At 38.4% G+C, this 15,458-nt stretch overlaps 1 protein-coding gene across 6 annotated transcripts in view; it reads left to right on the top strand.

Annotated features, from left to right (window-relative positions):
- Window positions 1–15,458, top strand: part of CPB1 (carboxypeptidase B1) — a gene marked incomplete at its 3' end in the record, with an annotated part of 56,053 nt that overhangs the window by 29,724 nt on the left and 10,871 nt on the right. For 3 of the 6 annotated variants that reach the window (XM_082056609.1, XM_082056611.1, XM_082056610.1), the window contains exons 3-8: window positions 6,498–6,543; window positions 6,649–6,724; window positions 8,372–8,496; window positions 10,931–11,030; window positions 12,524–12,625; window positions 13,356–13,457. In XM_082056609.1, the coding sequence (XP_081912735.1) occupies window positions 6,498–6,543; window positions 6,649–6,724; window positions 8,372–8,496; window positions 10,931–11,030; window positions 12,524–12,625; window positions 13,356–13,457 (551 nt within the window). Of the gene's footprint in view, window positions 1–124; window positions 452–6,032; window positions 6,544–6,648; window positions 6,725–8,371; window positions 8,497–10,930; window positions 11,031–12,523; window positions 12,626–13,355; window positions 13,458–15,458 lie in introns of those variants that run through there. The other 3 variants (XM_082056614.1, XM_082056613.1, XM_082056612.1) reach the window with 3 other exon arrangements.

Here is a 15,458-nt window from a genome sequence, read left to right as displayed (position 1 = left end):
ATTTTTCCCTATGAAACATCTCAAGGTAAGAATATTATGGATTTTTATAGGGAAAAAATAGATTTTATATTCCACATTTATATATATATATATATATACACACACTTTTTTTTTTTTTTCCCAGCCTTGGACCAGGTCTTCTGATGACATTTGCACCAAACCAGCAGCTGAGCTGCTGCACTGAATGTGACACGCTGGCTGCAGAATACAGCACAAGGCCTTGGGATGCCTTCTCTACCACTTCCATGAAGCACTACAGCAACATTTCCACATCAAAATATATCTTCTTTTTGAGAAAATGTTTTAAATAATTCACAGAAAATGTAAGGGTTTCCGGTAGCTGTGATGTTTCAGGAGGTGGGGGATCAAAGCGTGGTCTCTCTCTACTTCTCCTTCACCGCTTCCCAGCAGATCTGATTTCAGGGTTGGAAGCTGAGAAGTTCAGAGAAATGTAAGTAAGAAGCAGATAAATTAGTAGCAAAAAGCCTCTGTCTAAAACTGGACATGTGTGATCCCAGCATTTGAAATACCTGCATTACAAACTAGAGTATTAAAAACCATTTCCAATCAAATTGGTAAAAATAATACGGTTTCAATCATGCTCTATCAAGCAAAACAATTGAAATTAAATGTCCAGACTTGCATGAGTGTAATACGGCAGAATCTGGACACTAAATTTAAAGCAGCTATCTTATCTCTGATGCCTAAACATTACCATGTGTACAGACAAAAATATTTCCCAAGAATGTTGTTAGTTTATGTTCTGCAGCTTGCTTTTTTGCTTTGTCAAGGTCCTTTACATGCACACTAGCAGAGATGTGTCCAGCTGAACTAATTTCCAGATGAATTACAGAAACTGAGGTTGGACTATGGCTACATGATGAAAATGTTTGCACTCAGTATTTGTTCCGTGAAGCCTACTATTTACTGGAAAATAGTAAATTATTCACTTCTTGAGAAGTCCAGTTTTATCTTTAGTCATTTACTTTCTTGTATGAATAAAAGGAACTCTTCATATAGACAAAAATCCATACCTCAGTCATATTTGGTTTCACACACTTCAGTGGAATAAATTTCATTTCTTGTTATTTTTTCCCTGTGATGTCTCACAAATAGCTGATGTACCTGCTTAAATCGGGCAGGTTCTCCCCTCAGTTCTAACTTTACTTACACGTTCACAGAGGAACAAAGAGTGCCAAGAATAATTCATTCAGCTTAATTTGCTACCCCATATTCTTGTGATGAGTGAGCTCTCACTGTGGTGTTTTGCAATTAGTGTGTTTTAATAATGGTGTCCAAGTATAGATTATTACTCCAGTTAATCACTTCAGGAAGAAGGCAGAGAATTAGTTGAAGTTCTCCTTGATCATAGTGGAGTTCTACTTTCTTCTGCAGCTTGTGAATTTGGGTTACTTCAACAAATGTGAACTGAGAAAGTTTACTCATTTATAAATAGTCTTGTTTTTCTGAAACAGTAGAACTCTCTGAACTTTGCCCAGGTGTAACAGCAGTTGATACAACACGCCTCTCAGCAAGAGCACCAGATTTCAAAATCATTCAGAGTTGAAGGTACTAAGCTTCAAACTTTATCAGCTCTACAGATGGAAAGCAAAATATATAGAAGAAGAAGCAGCTTCATGATTTACATCATCCATGAAGGCCGACACATACAAAAAGCTAAACAGAACAGTAAATTATCCAGCAACCTGTAAAAAGAAATTTCAGTTAGGCTTAAGTGTGGAATCAAGCTGCTCAGTCCATGCTCTTCTTTGAACCTTTCTTTCTGAAGATTTTTTAGGCATCCTGGAATCCCTTGTTATGTATCTCCTGTCTTTACTCCCACTCATGGTGATGCTGCTGTGCTGTGTTAACTCCAATACAGCATCACTATCTGGATCATATTTAGCTGGATGAAATGGAGATTCATCTGTCTGTCTAAATCCTTCTGTTAAAACTGGAGGGGGATGATTGCACACTGACAGCCTGATTTACCTTCAGCCCCTGCAGAGCCCAGAATGGAAACTCAGGAAATACTGAGAAAGACAATGTGCTAACAACCCTTATTAGATATCCTGGAGAGGCCTCGACAGTGGGCAGATACTCCTGTGTCTTACCACAGAATAATTCTAGCACCATTTCCTCAGCAGCTGGTTCTGGCATTGCTGGAGACATTGTATTGTAAATGTTGTGCTGATCTACACCAGAAGAGAAACTTCTACACCCATCAGATACTGCAAGAAGATGAGAGTCGAAACTTTTAACTGACTGCTATTAGCAAAAGTAACGAGTGTCTAGTACTAATGTACTTTTTCAGATTATGAGCTTTTCACTGTAGATGTGGTCTCTCACTACATACCACATGCTGATCTCAGTGCCCTAAAAACTGTAAGGCGAAGGACATTGTGCTTTTTTATGTCTTTGAGCTTCTGCTGAGTCCTGACATGACCCTGCCAGTCGTACAGATGCCAGTGAACAGGCATGAGTGTGAGAACCTGCCACATGCTTGAGAGCCCAGCACAAGGACAAGCTAATTAAGCAGAAGATAGGTGTAACCAACAGATGTGAGGTCAATCTTTCTCATTGCTTCACTATATATCTTTTTTTTGTTTGGCACTAAAAAGATTCTCAGTGCTTACCGGGAATTCTGGCACTGCCCATACTTTTATTCACTGCTTCTATTTTAGAATATTTCACACTTTTTTCAAGCAAATAAGAATCTGAATGTATATGGTATTATACAACAACTAGCTAGGGATATAAAATACTTTCTAAACACTAAGGAATCTGTGCACTGATCATACAATGAAGCTGCAATACATTCAGTCTTAATCGTGACTACTAGAGGTCAATCGTAAAAATGCGATACCTGTTTCACAGGAGATACCTTGGCAAGAATCCACTGGCCCTACAGAACAGTTTCAGGTTCTGCTGTTTCTCACCTGTTGAGTCAACAGCAGAAGCAGAAACACATCCCAAAGCCAAGACAGCTACCCTTTTTTGCTCCATACCCTAGATCTCATCACTCCCTTTCTCTCCTCTCCTTATCCAGTTCCTGCTCACATTAGGTAGTACCTTCAAATGTGAATAAATAAATAAATAAAAAGAAAATAGTTACTCATTGCTACCAAAATAGTAGGATATGAGCATGTCCCAGGGCACTAAAGTTGAAAAAGCCTTTGATTAATTTAAAGATACAATATTAATAATATATAAATACAGAGAAAGTACCAAGAAAGACTGGAGCACATGCTAGATAGCAGATTCTGCTGATCCTGGCCTCTTCAAAGTACTCTCAAAGGTCTGCAGAATATATTCAGTAGTATTTCTCTTCAAAACTAGGGTTAGCACACACTAACTTAGCAAATAAATTGTGATAAGAGGGTCCCCATAATTCAAATATGTGGCTAGTCTCAGGCACATGTTAGGATTTTATTTCATTTCATACACAAGCAGTGTTAAGATTTGGGCATCGAGGAGTTTCTCACTGGTCTTTTGGAACAAAATAAATATCAAACAATACTAAGAAGATAAATTTGTCAGCCAAGGATTATAAGAACTGACAATATTTTGTGACTAAAAGATAGCAGACTTCTTAAAATATAGCTCAACAAACTCTTTGATTCAGGAAATCTGTATCTGCTGAAACTCCTAGAAAAAGAGACATTATTTATCCTCAGACTTTTGGACTCAGTTTGATAACAAATGGGATGAAAGGCTTCATAGGATAAAAGATGCTTCTCAAATGCTAACATTGCCGTGTGTTTTTTCCTTTTATCAGTCTGTGGTTAGCCTTCATCAGCTTTTCAAAGTGCAGCAACAGAGTGTTTCTATTCCTAAAACTGAAATAAGAAATTACTATAAAACTGAATTTCAGCTGGAATAGAACCAATTACTAACATGAAAACATTTTACAGCTCATGTTACTAAGCACAGGGAATACTTTCCATGAGTGACAACATCATAGAAGGCTTTATTTTTAATCATCAGAAATGCAAACAACTCCAACAAAATTGCAATAGCTGACACATTTTTTCAGTTGTACTCACCTTTAGTATAAGAGAAAATACATCTTCTGAAGGAAATTACTACATTCCTTTCAGGATGTAGCTGTTTTTGTTACTTTCTTGATTAACAAAATTAAGTTGCCCTTCTCGGTCTTTTCAAAGATAACACCAACCTCTGCACTCAGTGTAAAGCAGGAAAGGCCAAAATTGGCCCCTCAGCCATGGCCAATTGATGTGCTGTTGGCTTGTAACCAGATGCTAAAAAGAACAGATGGCTTAACCAAATTTAATTTGCTATTTTATTTATCCTTATTTATCCTTATGCTGCCCCATTATCATACAAAACAGTTAGAAAAACAAGACAACGTTTAGAGCTAGTTTATGAGCTAATCTGACAAATAACCAGCAATCCTGAGAGGCAAAATGAATCACTTAAGTGAGATTCCAGGTCATCACTGTTTTCTGACCAGTCTGGGATGGAAACAGCAAAGATTGCCCTTAGAAATCATTGTATCAGTAATGCTTGCCAGTTCAGTAGTTGATGGCAGTAATGCTGCATCAGTGATTGTTTGGAGAGAAAAAACCCTATACAATACCCTCCCCCCTTCCCACATGCCCATCATCTCCAAATGCATGAAAAAGCAAAGAATTTCTTAAAAGTAAACTCAAGCATTGAAATCTGTCAGTCTTCTATTTCCAAGATGCTTCTTTCTCAGTGTTCAACAAGGAATTATGACATCTGCAGTTTGTTTGATTACTTCTTGTGATCATTTACTCATTGCCAGATCTGGGCTTGATCATCTCCACATTATTGTCTTAGCAGTGTTCATGGGATCAGACCATTTTATCTGATACTGTAGGTCTCATCTTTGTAAAATTAAAACTTCTGAAGACTTTGCAGTATTGTTTAGGCACCCTGTCAGAAAATCCCTGCTGTCATCCGTCTTAGGAGATTTGACTCTAAGTAAGATTATTGCTGGGCAAGAGCCTGCAGTGCTACAAATTAGGTCATTAATTGTAAAGTAAGTTCAAATCCTATAATTTGGCAAAGACAATTTTGGATAAATAGGCTCCATGCAGTTCTGGATTCTCCCTTTAGGAACATATTCATCATGCGTCATATTGTTAAGCATAAACTGCTGCAATTTTGGTACGTTGACTTTAAAAATATATTTCTAGGTATCCTGTATATAAGGTTGCTGCAGCTTTACTGGGTTGACTCCGGAGAACCTCATAAAAAAATCAGGTCCAGATGCCACCTTCATTCTTAAAATGGTCACTGACCATTCAAATTTCTGCACTTTGAAACTGTAACTATGTCTTTTAATCTGAGATGAATATATATTAATTTTCTAATAAATTTTCCCATATTATATAATATACATATCTGTAAAGGTCTGCAAAATAGCAGATATGGAGTCAAAGAACATCTTCAAGACTATCTGTGTCTGAACCCCTTTAGGTCACTTAGGCATAACAGAAGACAGATCTGAGCTCAAAAAATCCATTCTTTATGTATTTATACACTGATTCGTTTAAAGGCTCCTTGTCGAAAACATCAGTCACCTCAGAACACAGCACCAACAGACAATTTATGTTACATTTAATGCCAAGTACTCATTAATGAAAACTAAACAGATGTAAGTACAGTGATGCAAACACACTGTTTCTAAGATAGTTTAGGCACAAGGTAAAAAGTAAAACTAAAAATGCTTTGGTATGACTAGATTTAATTTGATCTTCTTGGCCTACGTGTAATGCCCACAGCAGTGCTTAAGTTAAAAGATACTTACCTCTGATCCTTACATGTTTAAATTAGAGAATGTGCAAGAATCAATTAAAGTATTACATGGAGTATATGTACAATTCTACCACGACTAGAAATTTCTACAGTCTCAGTTCTGCAGACACTTGACTTACTCATAAGCATCAGTGAAGTGACTGAGCAAAGAACCAGTTCAGTACTTTTCTTCTGTGTTGGGAAAAAAAATAATTGATACATCCCAACCGCATTTCCTCTTCCTTTGTCAGAGTCAGCCCCATATTATTCAGGAGGAGGGACAATGCTGTGCGATTAAGACCAGTCAACATCTGATAGACATCTATCATTACATAAAGTATTATAAAGATTGTAATGCAGCAAAAGATGATTTTTTAAAAAGTAAAATTTAATCAAAATTCACACACAACAGAAAAGAACAAAGTAAATTAAATTCACTTCTCATATCAAGAGTTTGCCCAGCTCAGGTAGCAAGATTCTTTAGCCAGCCCCCCTTGAGACTTTCAGCTGTTTTCGCAGGTGTGCAGTAAAACACACATTACAAATAGCATGCAAATAAAACAAGGCCAATGGAATAATCCTTCAGTTGATCAGCAGGTTGTTCTGGTGTATAACGGATAAAAAGCAGGACAGAACAAGTTATAAAAGCAGCACAGAAGTGAAAACCTGCGTTTTTTCTTTCGAAAAAATGTGGGCACTCTTGTTTCTCATAGGTGCTGCAGCTGTTTCTGCTGACCTGCAGGATCTTGCCTATGATGGGTAAGAACAGACATCAAGTTTTACATTTGCACAATTTCTGCTGCATGAGCAAAAACCTCTCAATTGACTTACCTGTTTCAAATTCAATCTTTTCTCCCCTTTCAGGCAGAAGGTGTTTCGTGTGTTTCCACAGAATGATGAGCAGGTGGGAATCATCAAATCCCTTTACAGCGACATGGAGGTAAATAACTTGGGAAAGGGGGTATATTGCATTTGAAAGGAACGTTTCTCCTTTTGTTCAACTAACATATATCTTAAAAAAAAAAAAAAAGAAATCATGCTACTGAATTAAAGACCTAATCTTGATTCCATTCAAGTCAGCTGAAGTGTTTCTTCAGAAGGAACAGGACGAGGTGATAAAGCAAGAGCTCTACAAATACATTCCAATACCTTCCTTGAAAGTCTGGTTAATCCAGTCTGAATATCAAAGTGCCTATCAGAATTTATTAAGACAATAAATTAATCTGAAATGCTGTATTCAGTGTGGGGTGATTTCAATAATGTATTAGATAAAACATGGAAACTGCAACTACCAGAACTTTCACCATTATAGGCAAAACATTTTGCTCATGTAAATAATCTAAAAATATGTACTCCCAACAAATTGAACTTGTCTTTGGCCTCTAGGCTCTCATCTTTTCTTCTCTGACTTTCCTTTAAATCGTCCTTTCCAACCAAACTGCATGTTTCTTACTGACCTTGATGTAGATATATGATGACACAATGACATGAGAAAAAACAATAAAGACAGCAAATGTGTTTTCAATATTTCTCTTCAGCTTTGATGTTGTAAAATAGCTGTTGGTGAACAAGACACCATTATCTGTAGGATGAAAGGATGGTATTTTTAATGAGGTACAGATGTGGAGAACTATCATAAACAGCCTGAAACAGTAGAATGCTGAAACAGTATTTTGTAGAAGAACATGCTATTGTATGGTTCTGCCAATATTAAGAAAATTAATGTACTATGCTTGCTTTTAAGTGTAGTACAAAGGGATTGTTTTATTTCTTTTAAGCAAAGATCCTTGAACTACCACTGTTATACAAAGCAATGAGTCAGGACTGATGTAGTAGTGTAACCTGGAATAGTCACCTCCCTTGAAGACACATAGTCTGTGAATATGCCCACCAACCCAAATTTCCTTTAGGTTCAGGAGACAAAAGGCTAAAAAGGTATTAATTAGGTTGTCAAACCAGTTTTACTTCCACTGGTCTTTAATAGGATGCTGAATCCATAAGTCCTGAAAATGACTTCAGCAACAAATATGTGAAATATTAATAGTAATAGGACTGTTGTTTATCCACCCTGAAGTAAACTTTCCCTGAAGGCACAGGTTCCTCATACCAAGTTTAGTGATCTGAGTCTTAAAAGCATTCATACAGACAACAGTCTTCCCCAGCTGATTTATGCAAAGTATTTATATAGCGTCCCCCTACTACAGTCAGAAGGTCATTTTTGTCTAATGCTTATAGGCAAAAACCTCCAATGAAATATGTACAAAGAACTAAAATTGTAAAGACTGTTATAATATGCACAAGGCTGTATCCACTTAGATAATGTAGAATACTTGGCATTTGTGAAACTGTCACTGACATCTCCAGAATTCTGTCATATAAACTGCAGGGCCTCATAAAATCATCTTGATCCATTTCCAGTTAAAATTTACATTGATACTTCTGGCAAGCAAGGGTGGGTCAGTGTAATAGGATAGAAATTAAATTTGATATTTTAATCACAATCAACATCACCATCACGCATACACCCACCTAAAAATCACAGCCTTGTATGTATATTTATTTATATGTTTATTTGGCCTTCTTTCAGGTTGACCTTTGGAAGCCAGATTCTGTCACACTCCTAAAGGCAAAAAGGCAAGTTGATTTCCGAGTTGAAGCTGACAAGACTGCTGAAGTTGAAGATCTTTTGAAAGAAAGTGGAATGGAGTATAGGTAAGTTTGTTCTCACTATCGTATTTTGAATAGAAGGTGATTAAATACTGGGGAAATGTGTTCAATCTTTTCATATTGGTCAACTGATCTTTCTGTCACAAACTTCATCCCTCCTGTGGTTGCCTCTGCTGGGGTTCATCTTTCTTATGACAGTTCCAAGGGACTGTAGCTGCTCTGTGTTAATGGGGTGAGGTGAAATGTTGATAGGGGTGTGAGTTGGAAGCAAATACTTACTACCAGGAATTTCCCTGAGGTGAAAGCTCACTGCGGTACAGATGGGTGAAGTGCAGAAGAGACAAAAAAGATCTCCTGCTAAAGACAAAATGCAGCAAAGGTCTAGAAAAAGCCAGAACGTAGAGCAGATGTGTTTGCACGATAGTATCAGGAAACTGAAACCAGAAAATGAGCCCCAAGGGCCAGCACGAGAGGCTCCCCACTGATTTGTCTAAGCTGCAGAACAATAGTGAGAGGGGCAGAAAAACCCAGCTGGTGACAAAGAGAAGACAGTTGCCAGGTGAAGGGCCAAGGGAGTGGGGAGAATAGATTCCCAGGACAGCCTTGGGCTTACTCAAGTCACAGAGCAGATCCATGGCAACGATTTCTCCAAAGAGAAAGCTCTTAATTGGCCAAAATATTTTGTAAGTATATTACCCAGAAATAAGAAAGCTCTGAGTTTCTGTGACTGAATACAACTGTAGCATAAGTGGAGGGAAGAGACTACACTGTCACATTACACTTGCCTGAGAATGGAAGCATTGTAGTGAGTAGCACTAATAGGAGGGTAAGGGGAAAAGAGCAGGACCAGGCAAGTGCTTACACTTCATACCTTCCAGTCACTATACAAGCATTAACCAAGGATGAGAAGTTGACTTTGGGCTGGAGTGGAGTGGGACTGTCTGTTTCATTGCTCCTTTAGCTCCACTTGAGCATTGCACATTGGCTCAGTCAGTCTTGATTATCAGGCTTTTTCCATGTGTAAGGGATAGTCTGTCAACATCATGTACTCAGACACTGAAAGTCAGCGTTAATTGATCAAATTCTCATTACTTCATTTGGCTGAGTGAATAGTTTTTGTCTCTCAGCCCCATTGTTGTTGCCATCAGACCAAACTCCTTCCTGGACACCACTCAGTTCTCATGAAACTTAAATTTTATGATCTGCTAAAACTAAGGATAATCTGACCCTAAACTTACTGGCCTCATGTTAACCACATCTGATTTGGATGCTGCTGGGGGAACACAATCTAGAAACACTCTGGAAGAAATTGTTTTCAGTAATGCCACAGCCCACATACAGCACAGAAGTCCAGTCTTGGTGGAATTTCCTCTTTGGCAAAGGAGGAGTTACTCTACATGTGTTAGTTTTTCCTATAATATTTATGAACTCCCTCAGGTCCATGCACAAATCTTTTGATTGCAACAAAGGCCACAATCTCTAGAAGGTGTCCCTGACAAACTTCAGTGGAGCGTCCTTGTGACAACCCAAGCTGTTACAATTTCTTTGAAGTGCCCTTGCAGTGCCACAACATCATGTCAATGTAGCCATTTGCACTGTTTGTTCTGAAGGCTGGTGGTGCCTCACAAACTGGCCTCCTGCTCTTCTATTCAAATCAGAAATTATCAAGGACATATCCTGCATGAGTAAGATTTGTAAAAATGTTAAGACAAGCACTGGAAAAACAAGAGGACTTTGATAGCCAAGGTTGAAATATAAGCAAAACATCCTCAAGAGTATGCTCAATGATGAGCTGTGCCTTTGTGACAGCCCCAGGGAAAGCTGAACAGGAGAGACCCCACCAATCCAGACAGGGTCCTGGGGTTTTCTTGCCATTATGTGTTCTACTTTAATAACCCACCTCACATGCAGTCAGGTAGCCTGGAAGATGGATAATGCCACCTGCAACAGAGCTGTCAAACCACATCTCAACTTCAGGAGCTTGCTTTTACAAGGAATTTAATCAGGCAAACATCTCTGGGCTGCTCATGTACGTGTCATGTTGCTGCAGGCTACCTGTCCTCCAGTGCCCTAAGTTCAAGAGACGGCCCTTTTCCCACAGAGGCAGAGGCAATCTGGCAACACAACGTCAGCCCAGAGCTCATTTTCTACACACTCTCTGTCTCAGCATTGCCATTCTTCCTAAAGCAGACTGTTGCTGCCCTGAAAGTTTGTTAGTATAAGAGTAAGTGGGCAGGTGCTAAGTAAGAGAAAGCTATTGTTCCCTGATCATTCTCACTGCGAGGTTGAGGCAGGAAGTAGGGTGAAACTTGAACCTAATATATCATATTTTCAAATGCATGAACTGACCCTGCAACATTTCACTTCACAATTCATGTGGCCTGAATTCCAGGAGGACCCTGAAACACTACCTGGTGTTTACTTTCCTGCTAGCAAATGGTATGTTTCTCTTTACACTTTTTGTGGTGCCTTATTGCAGAGTTCTGATTGACAACCTGCAGGCTGCACTGCATGCCCAGCTTGACAACAAGGCTCGTACCACTGGACACAGCTATGAAAAGTACAACGACTGGGAAACGGTAAAGTCTAGAAGTTTGCCACTTTATCAGCTGGGTACCATTGCCTCTGTAGTTGAAATGGTTCTGATGTGCTTCCAGCTTTCTTCCCTTTTCCTCTTCTGTTCCATCCACTGCTCCATCCATTATTAAGATAACTCCTTCTCCAAACTGTCCCTCTTCTTCTCCTTTATTGCTCATTACCAGGTTGATCTATATAACCTATTCCTCTACATCTGTTTCCTCTATTTCTGCTCCTAGTGCTGCACAGAAATGCTGGCAGAAACACAATGGCTAAGCTGACATGCTTCACTGCTGGCTTGCTCTTTCCTTTTCATTCCTCGTCCCCTCTCCTCTGCTAAAAAACTTGGTTCCATTCCCTGCCTCAATTCTAGCTCTTCATCTTCTACCATATGCTCTCCCTTCCTCCCACCTTTTTTCACAGCCATGCTTAATTTTCCTGACACATAATACTGACCATGCGACTCTTCACGTCTTTACAGTGGCTGCTTATCATCCATTGCATCACAGTTCTTATACTTAAAAGTACGACAATCTCCCTTTCCTATCTTTCCTTGCAAAAATCTTTCATTTTTGTGCCAATCATTGCCCACTAAGCACCTGTTACATTTTCAAACAAGAAAATTTGTACTTTCTCTCCAGGTGGTATCTATAGACCATATACAGAACTAATCAGTTTTCTTCTATCAGAACTATCCTAAGGGAAAAAAAAAATCTCCATTTAAAAGGCTATTTAAAAATAAGAACAAAACCTCCTCTGACTCTGCAAAGGTTATAGGCATGCAAAAAAACACCAACATCCATAATGTCAACCATTATTTCTAGTATTTCCTTGCCAGTTTGTCTACATCTGTATGCTGCTTCCTGTCTTCCTCTTAGTTCCTAGATAGCTCTTTGGGCATTAAACCCTTTATGAGTGGATGTGATGACTTTTTGTGAGCTTCTGAAGGCATCTGTAACAAACGGACTCTGCTCAAAAATTAAGATGATAAAGACTATTATTACTTCCCTTGATGATACATAGAATGAAGGAGAAATTATTTCTTTTGTACTTGGCATTGGTTGACTGTTCCTACAAATCCATGTTCAGCACTTCTGTCAGTAATTCAAGAATGATAATGAATAAAAGAGCCATGAAACTGAAAAACATTACAACATGTAGAAGATCTAAGACTTTCAATCTACTTAACAAGAAAATCAGTTTCTTTTCTTAAGAGAGTTTAAAAGGTGACAAGGTCATAACTAATACAGGGTCAGCATTCAAAGGGCTTTATAATCCACCAGCCATACTCCAATGATGGATTTAGATAAATTCATGCTAGAAAATCTTAATTCAGACATATAGCTCTAGTACAAGTAGGAATTAATACTTGGATATCTACAAACTGTATTAAAGATTAGACGCTCAGAAGGACCATTCTGGCTTGAAATCTGTGAATTAATTAGTCTGGACCTGAGGAACAGACATCAGTAAATTTAATCTCCTTATTAAACAGATTGCTGCTTGGACTGCCAATATTGCTGCTCAGTACCCAAACCTTGTCTCTCGCAGTGTAATTGGGGAAACATATGAAGGACGGTCAATGTACCTTCTCAAAGTAAGTGCTCTAATTTCTTTGTGCCAGACCTTTCCTCTAGTAACCTCCACAAGGTAGTAATATACATTTTGCAGAAAATCTAATACCTTTTGTTCACTACTACTCAGCTTTTTTAACTTTTTTTTTTTTTAAAAAAAGGGGCATAGTGAATTATTAGAAGTTCAGACATATCAATGTAACCACACTCCTGACAGCTATTTGAACGATCATCTACCTTGATGTTCTCTCAATCTGTTATTTTAAAACCCATTTAGTCTAAAAGGACCTATGAATGTCAGTCTTTCTGGCAATAGGCATCAAATTTGTATCTTCATCATATATAAATTTTTGGCATAGCTCTTATGAATAAATAAGATAGGATGACTTAAAGATGAAGGTATTAGGATTACTTTCCCAAAATTGCATAAGCATTTATAATAATATATCATTCAAGCAAAGATCAACTTTTAGAGACACTACAGGAAATAAATCAACAGTGCAGAATAATAAAATAATTGGGGGGGGGGGAGCTTATCTACATTAATAAAACTGAAATTATTATTAAGAGTCTATTGTTTTAGCTTGAATATTATGGTCAGCTGCAGCTGAGAGCGCTGCATAGATTTCCATTTAACAAGCAACGCTATATTTTTATGAAGTTTGACTTTTTAGGTCAGCAAGCTGAAAGACTTGTTCTGCATAGAAATTATTTTGTTCAAGACCTGGTTTTCTTGTTTTATTTTTTTTCTAGGTAGGAAAAAGTGGTGCAAATAAGAAGGCCATCTTTATTGATTGTGGTTTCCATGCAAGAGAGTGGATCACCCCTGCTTTCTGCCAGTGGTTTGTGAAAGAAGTCAGTAAGCTTAATGATGAAAAAATACTTTACAATATGAAAGTGTGTTTAAGAAAATCTAAAGTGAGCAGCAAGAGCTGAGGCCACTGCAGGTTGTCTTTTTACTGCTATATATCTGTCGCATATCCCTTCTCTCACCTCAGATGGTTAGGGTATAACTGCTTACCAACCTAATGGTTGGACCTGTAATCTTTCAGCAGCTTAAGACTACCTAAAAACGTGTACAAGGTACTGACAACGAAAAGGGTTACTTACACAGTCTGTAAATTCCTTTTTGTACCTGTAGTCACAGGAAGGTGAGAGACAAGCAAACAGGTCTAGTAACACAGCTAAGCACAGAGTGCACTGAGGAAATGTAGCCAAGAGAGAAGGAAGACTATAAATGAAATTCCTTGAGCTCCACTCAGAAACAGGGAAATGCATATTCCTCCCTTTGAGCTGCCACTTTGAGTTGTACAGAATAGTTTCTAAAATATGAAACCATATTCAGGAAAGAGCTGCACAGGTTAAATTAGCTTCACTTCAGGCTGGTATACTTTAGACCTTGAATTTTATCTCATTTGCCTTCTCCTTCTCACCACCAATATAAAGTAGATGTGAGTTATCAAATGCTGCAGAGTCTTCTCTACAGAGAAGAGACGTACTCCCCCTCAGCAGGGGGGGTCAATCAATTTGGCAGAACAACTCACTGATTGAACCTCAAACTTTGAAAGAATTCCTGCTTGAAAATTTAAAAACAAACAAACACAAACAAACAAACAGAAGCAGCAGCTGGGATTTAAAACTCAAGTAAAGGAAAGCCAAAGCACTGAGTGAGCCACGCTCGCAGAGGCATTAGTGGCAAGTACAATCTCAGCTTTATCAGCCAGCCACAGCCACGCAGGTTTGTTTATGGAGCGGTGGAAATTGAAAGTGACATCTCAGCGCCGTCAAAGGCAGTGTGATTTCATTAGCTCCTCATAAGGCTGCAGACAGTATGTGCTGCCATTTTTCGCTTAGCAATTCGCGTCACTACAGCTGTCATTTGCACCGTCTGGCCACTTAATTCATGAGTGTACCTGACACCACCAGTGGCTCTGCTCAAGTGGGTCCAGGTGTGGAGAAGTGCTTTAAAAGCACAGCCCTCTAAGCATCATCAGTGGTTCCCTTGGGATTGCTCCTAGATGTAAAAGTAAAAAAAAACCCAAAACCTAGAGAAAAGCATGAGCAAGCAGCAGAAAAAAAAAAAATAAAATAGGACAAACTATGTTCTAGTGATCTGAAACTTGTTTTCTAGATTCTACATCCAACCTTCCACTTGCTAATTAAAGGCCAAAGATGCCTTTCTGCATTGCATTGCTCCCTGTGTTGTCCTTTATGTCTGTGTAAAGGAAACATGGGTGCAACACATTTCTTACAGCAAATTTCCATGATCATCGCATGCTCCCTCAACACTGATATAAATCTGTGAGCGGGCATACAACGTGGCACGCCATGAACAATCATGATATACAGGTTTACGGCAGGAGTTCTTGTGTCTTTCTTTCAATGTATGTGCATGAAAAAGTGCAGGGGAAAATCTGCTTCCCTATGAATACGTGCATCCACAGCATTACGACTGGAAATGTATAAGGATGTTCCTTGGAAATATTCTCTACAGTTTTGATTATTGATGACAATTATTTGCACAACAGGTATAAAAAGTGGGAATAATGATTTTTCCTTCTCACATAGAATATACCCAAACCGCTAAGGTGACAGGATGTAGTTAGAATATATGGATAGGAACTTTGCTCTGTCTGCAAACAAGAAACTAGTAGATAGAAATCTCTTTCCAGTGATTCATTATCCTGTTCAAAAATCAACATTGCTTTACCATATAATTTATCTACCAAAATGAAATGGCTTTCTAACAACAGCATGGTTTAGGTCAATGCAAATCCTCAAAGTATATGTAATATCACAGAGCTGCCGTGTGTCATGTGATGGAGTGACCTGGATGACTTTGTCCACCACATTCAC

Source organism: Streptopelia decaocto (assembly GCF_964273445.1).
Source record: "Streptopelia decaocto genome assembly, chromosome: 6".
Classification (NCBI taxonomy): domain Eukaryota; kingdom Metazoa; phylum Chordata; class Aves; order Columbiformes; family Columbidae; genus Streptopelia; species Streptopelia decaocto.
Note: the sequence above shows the minus strand (reverse complement) of the source record. Positions and strands in the feature narration are given on the sequence as shown.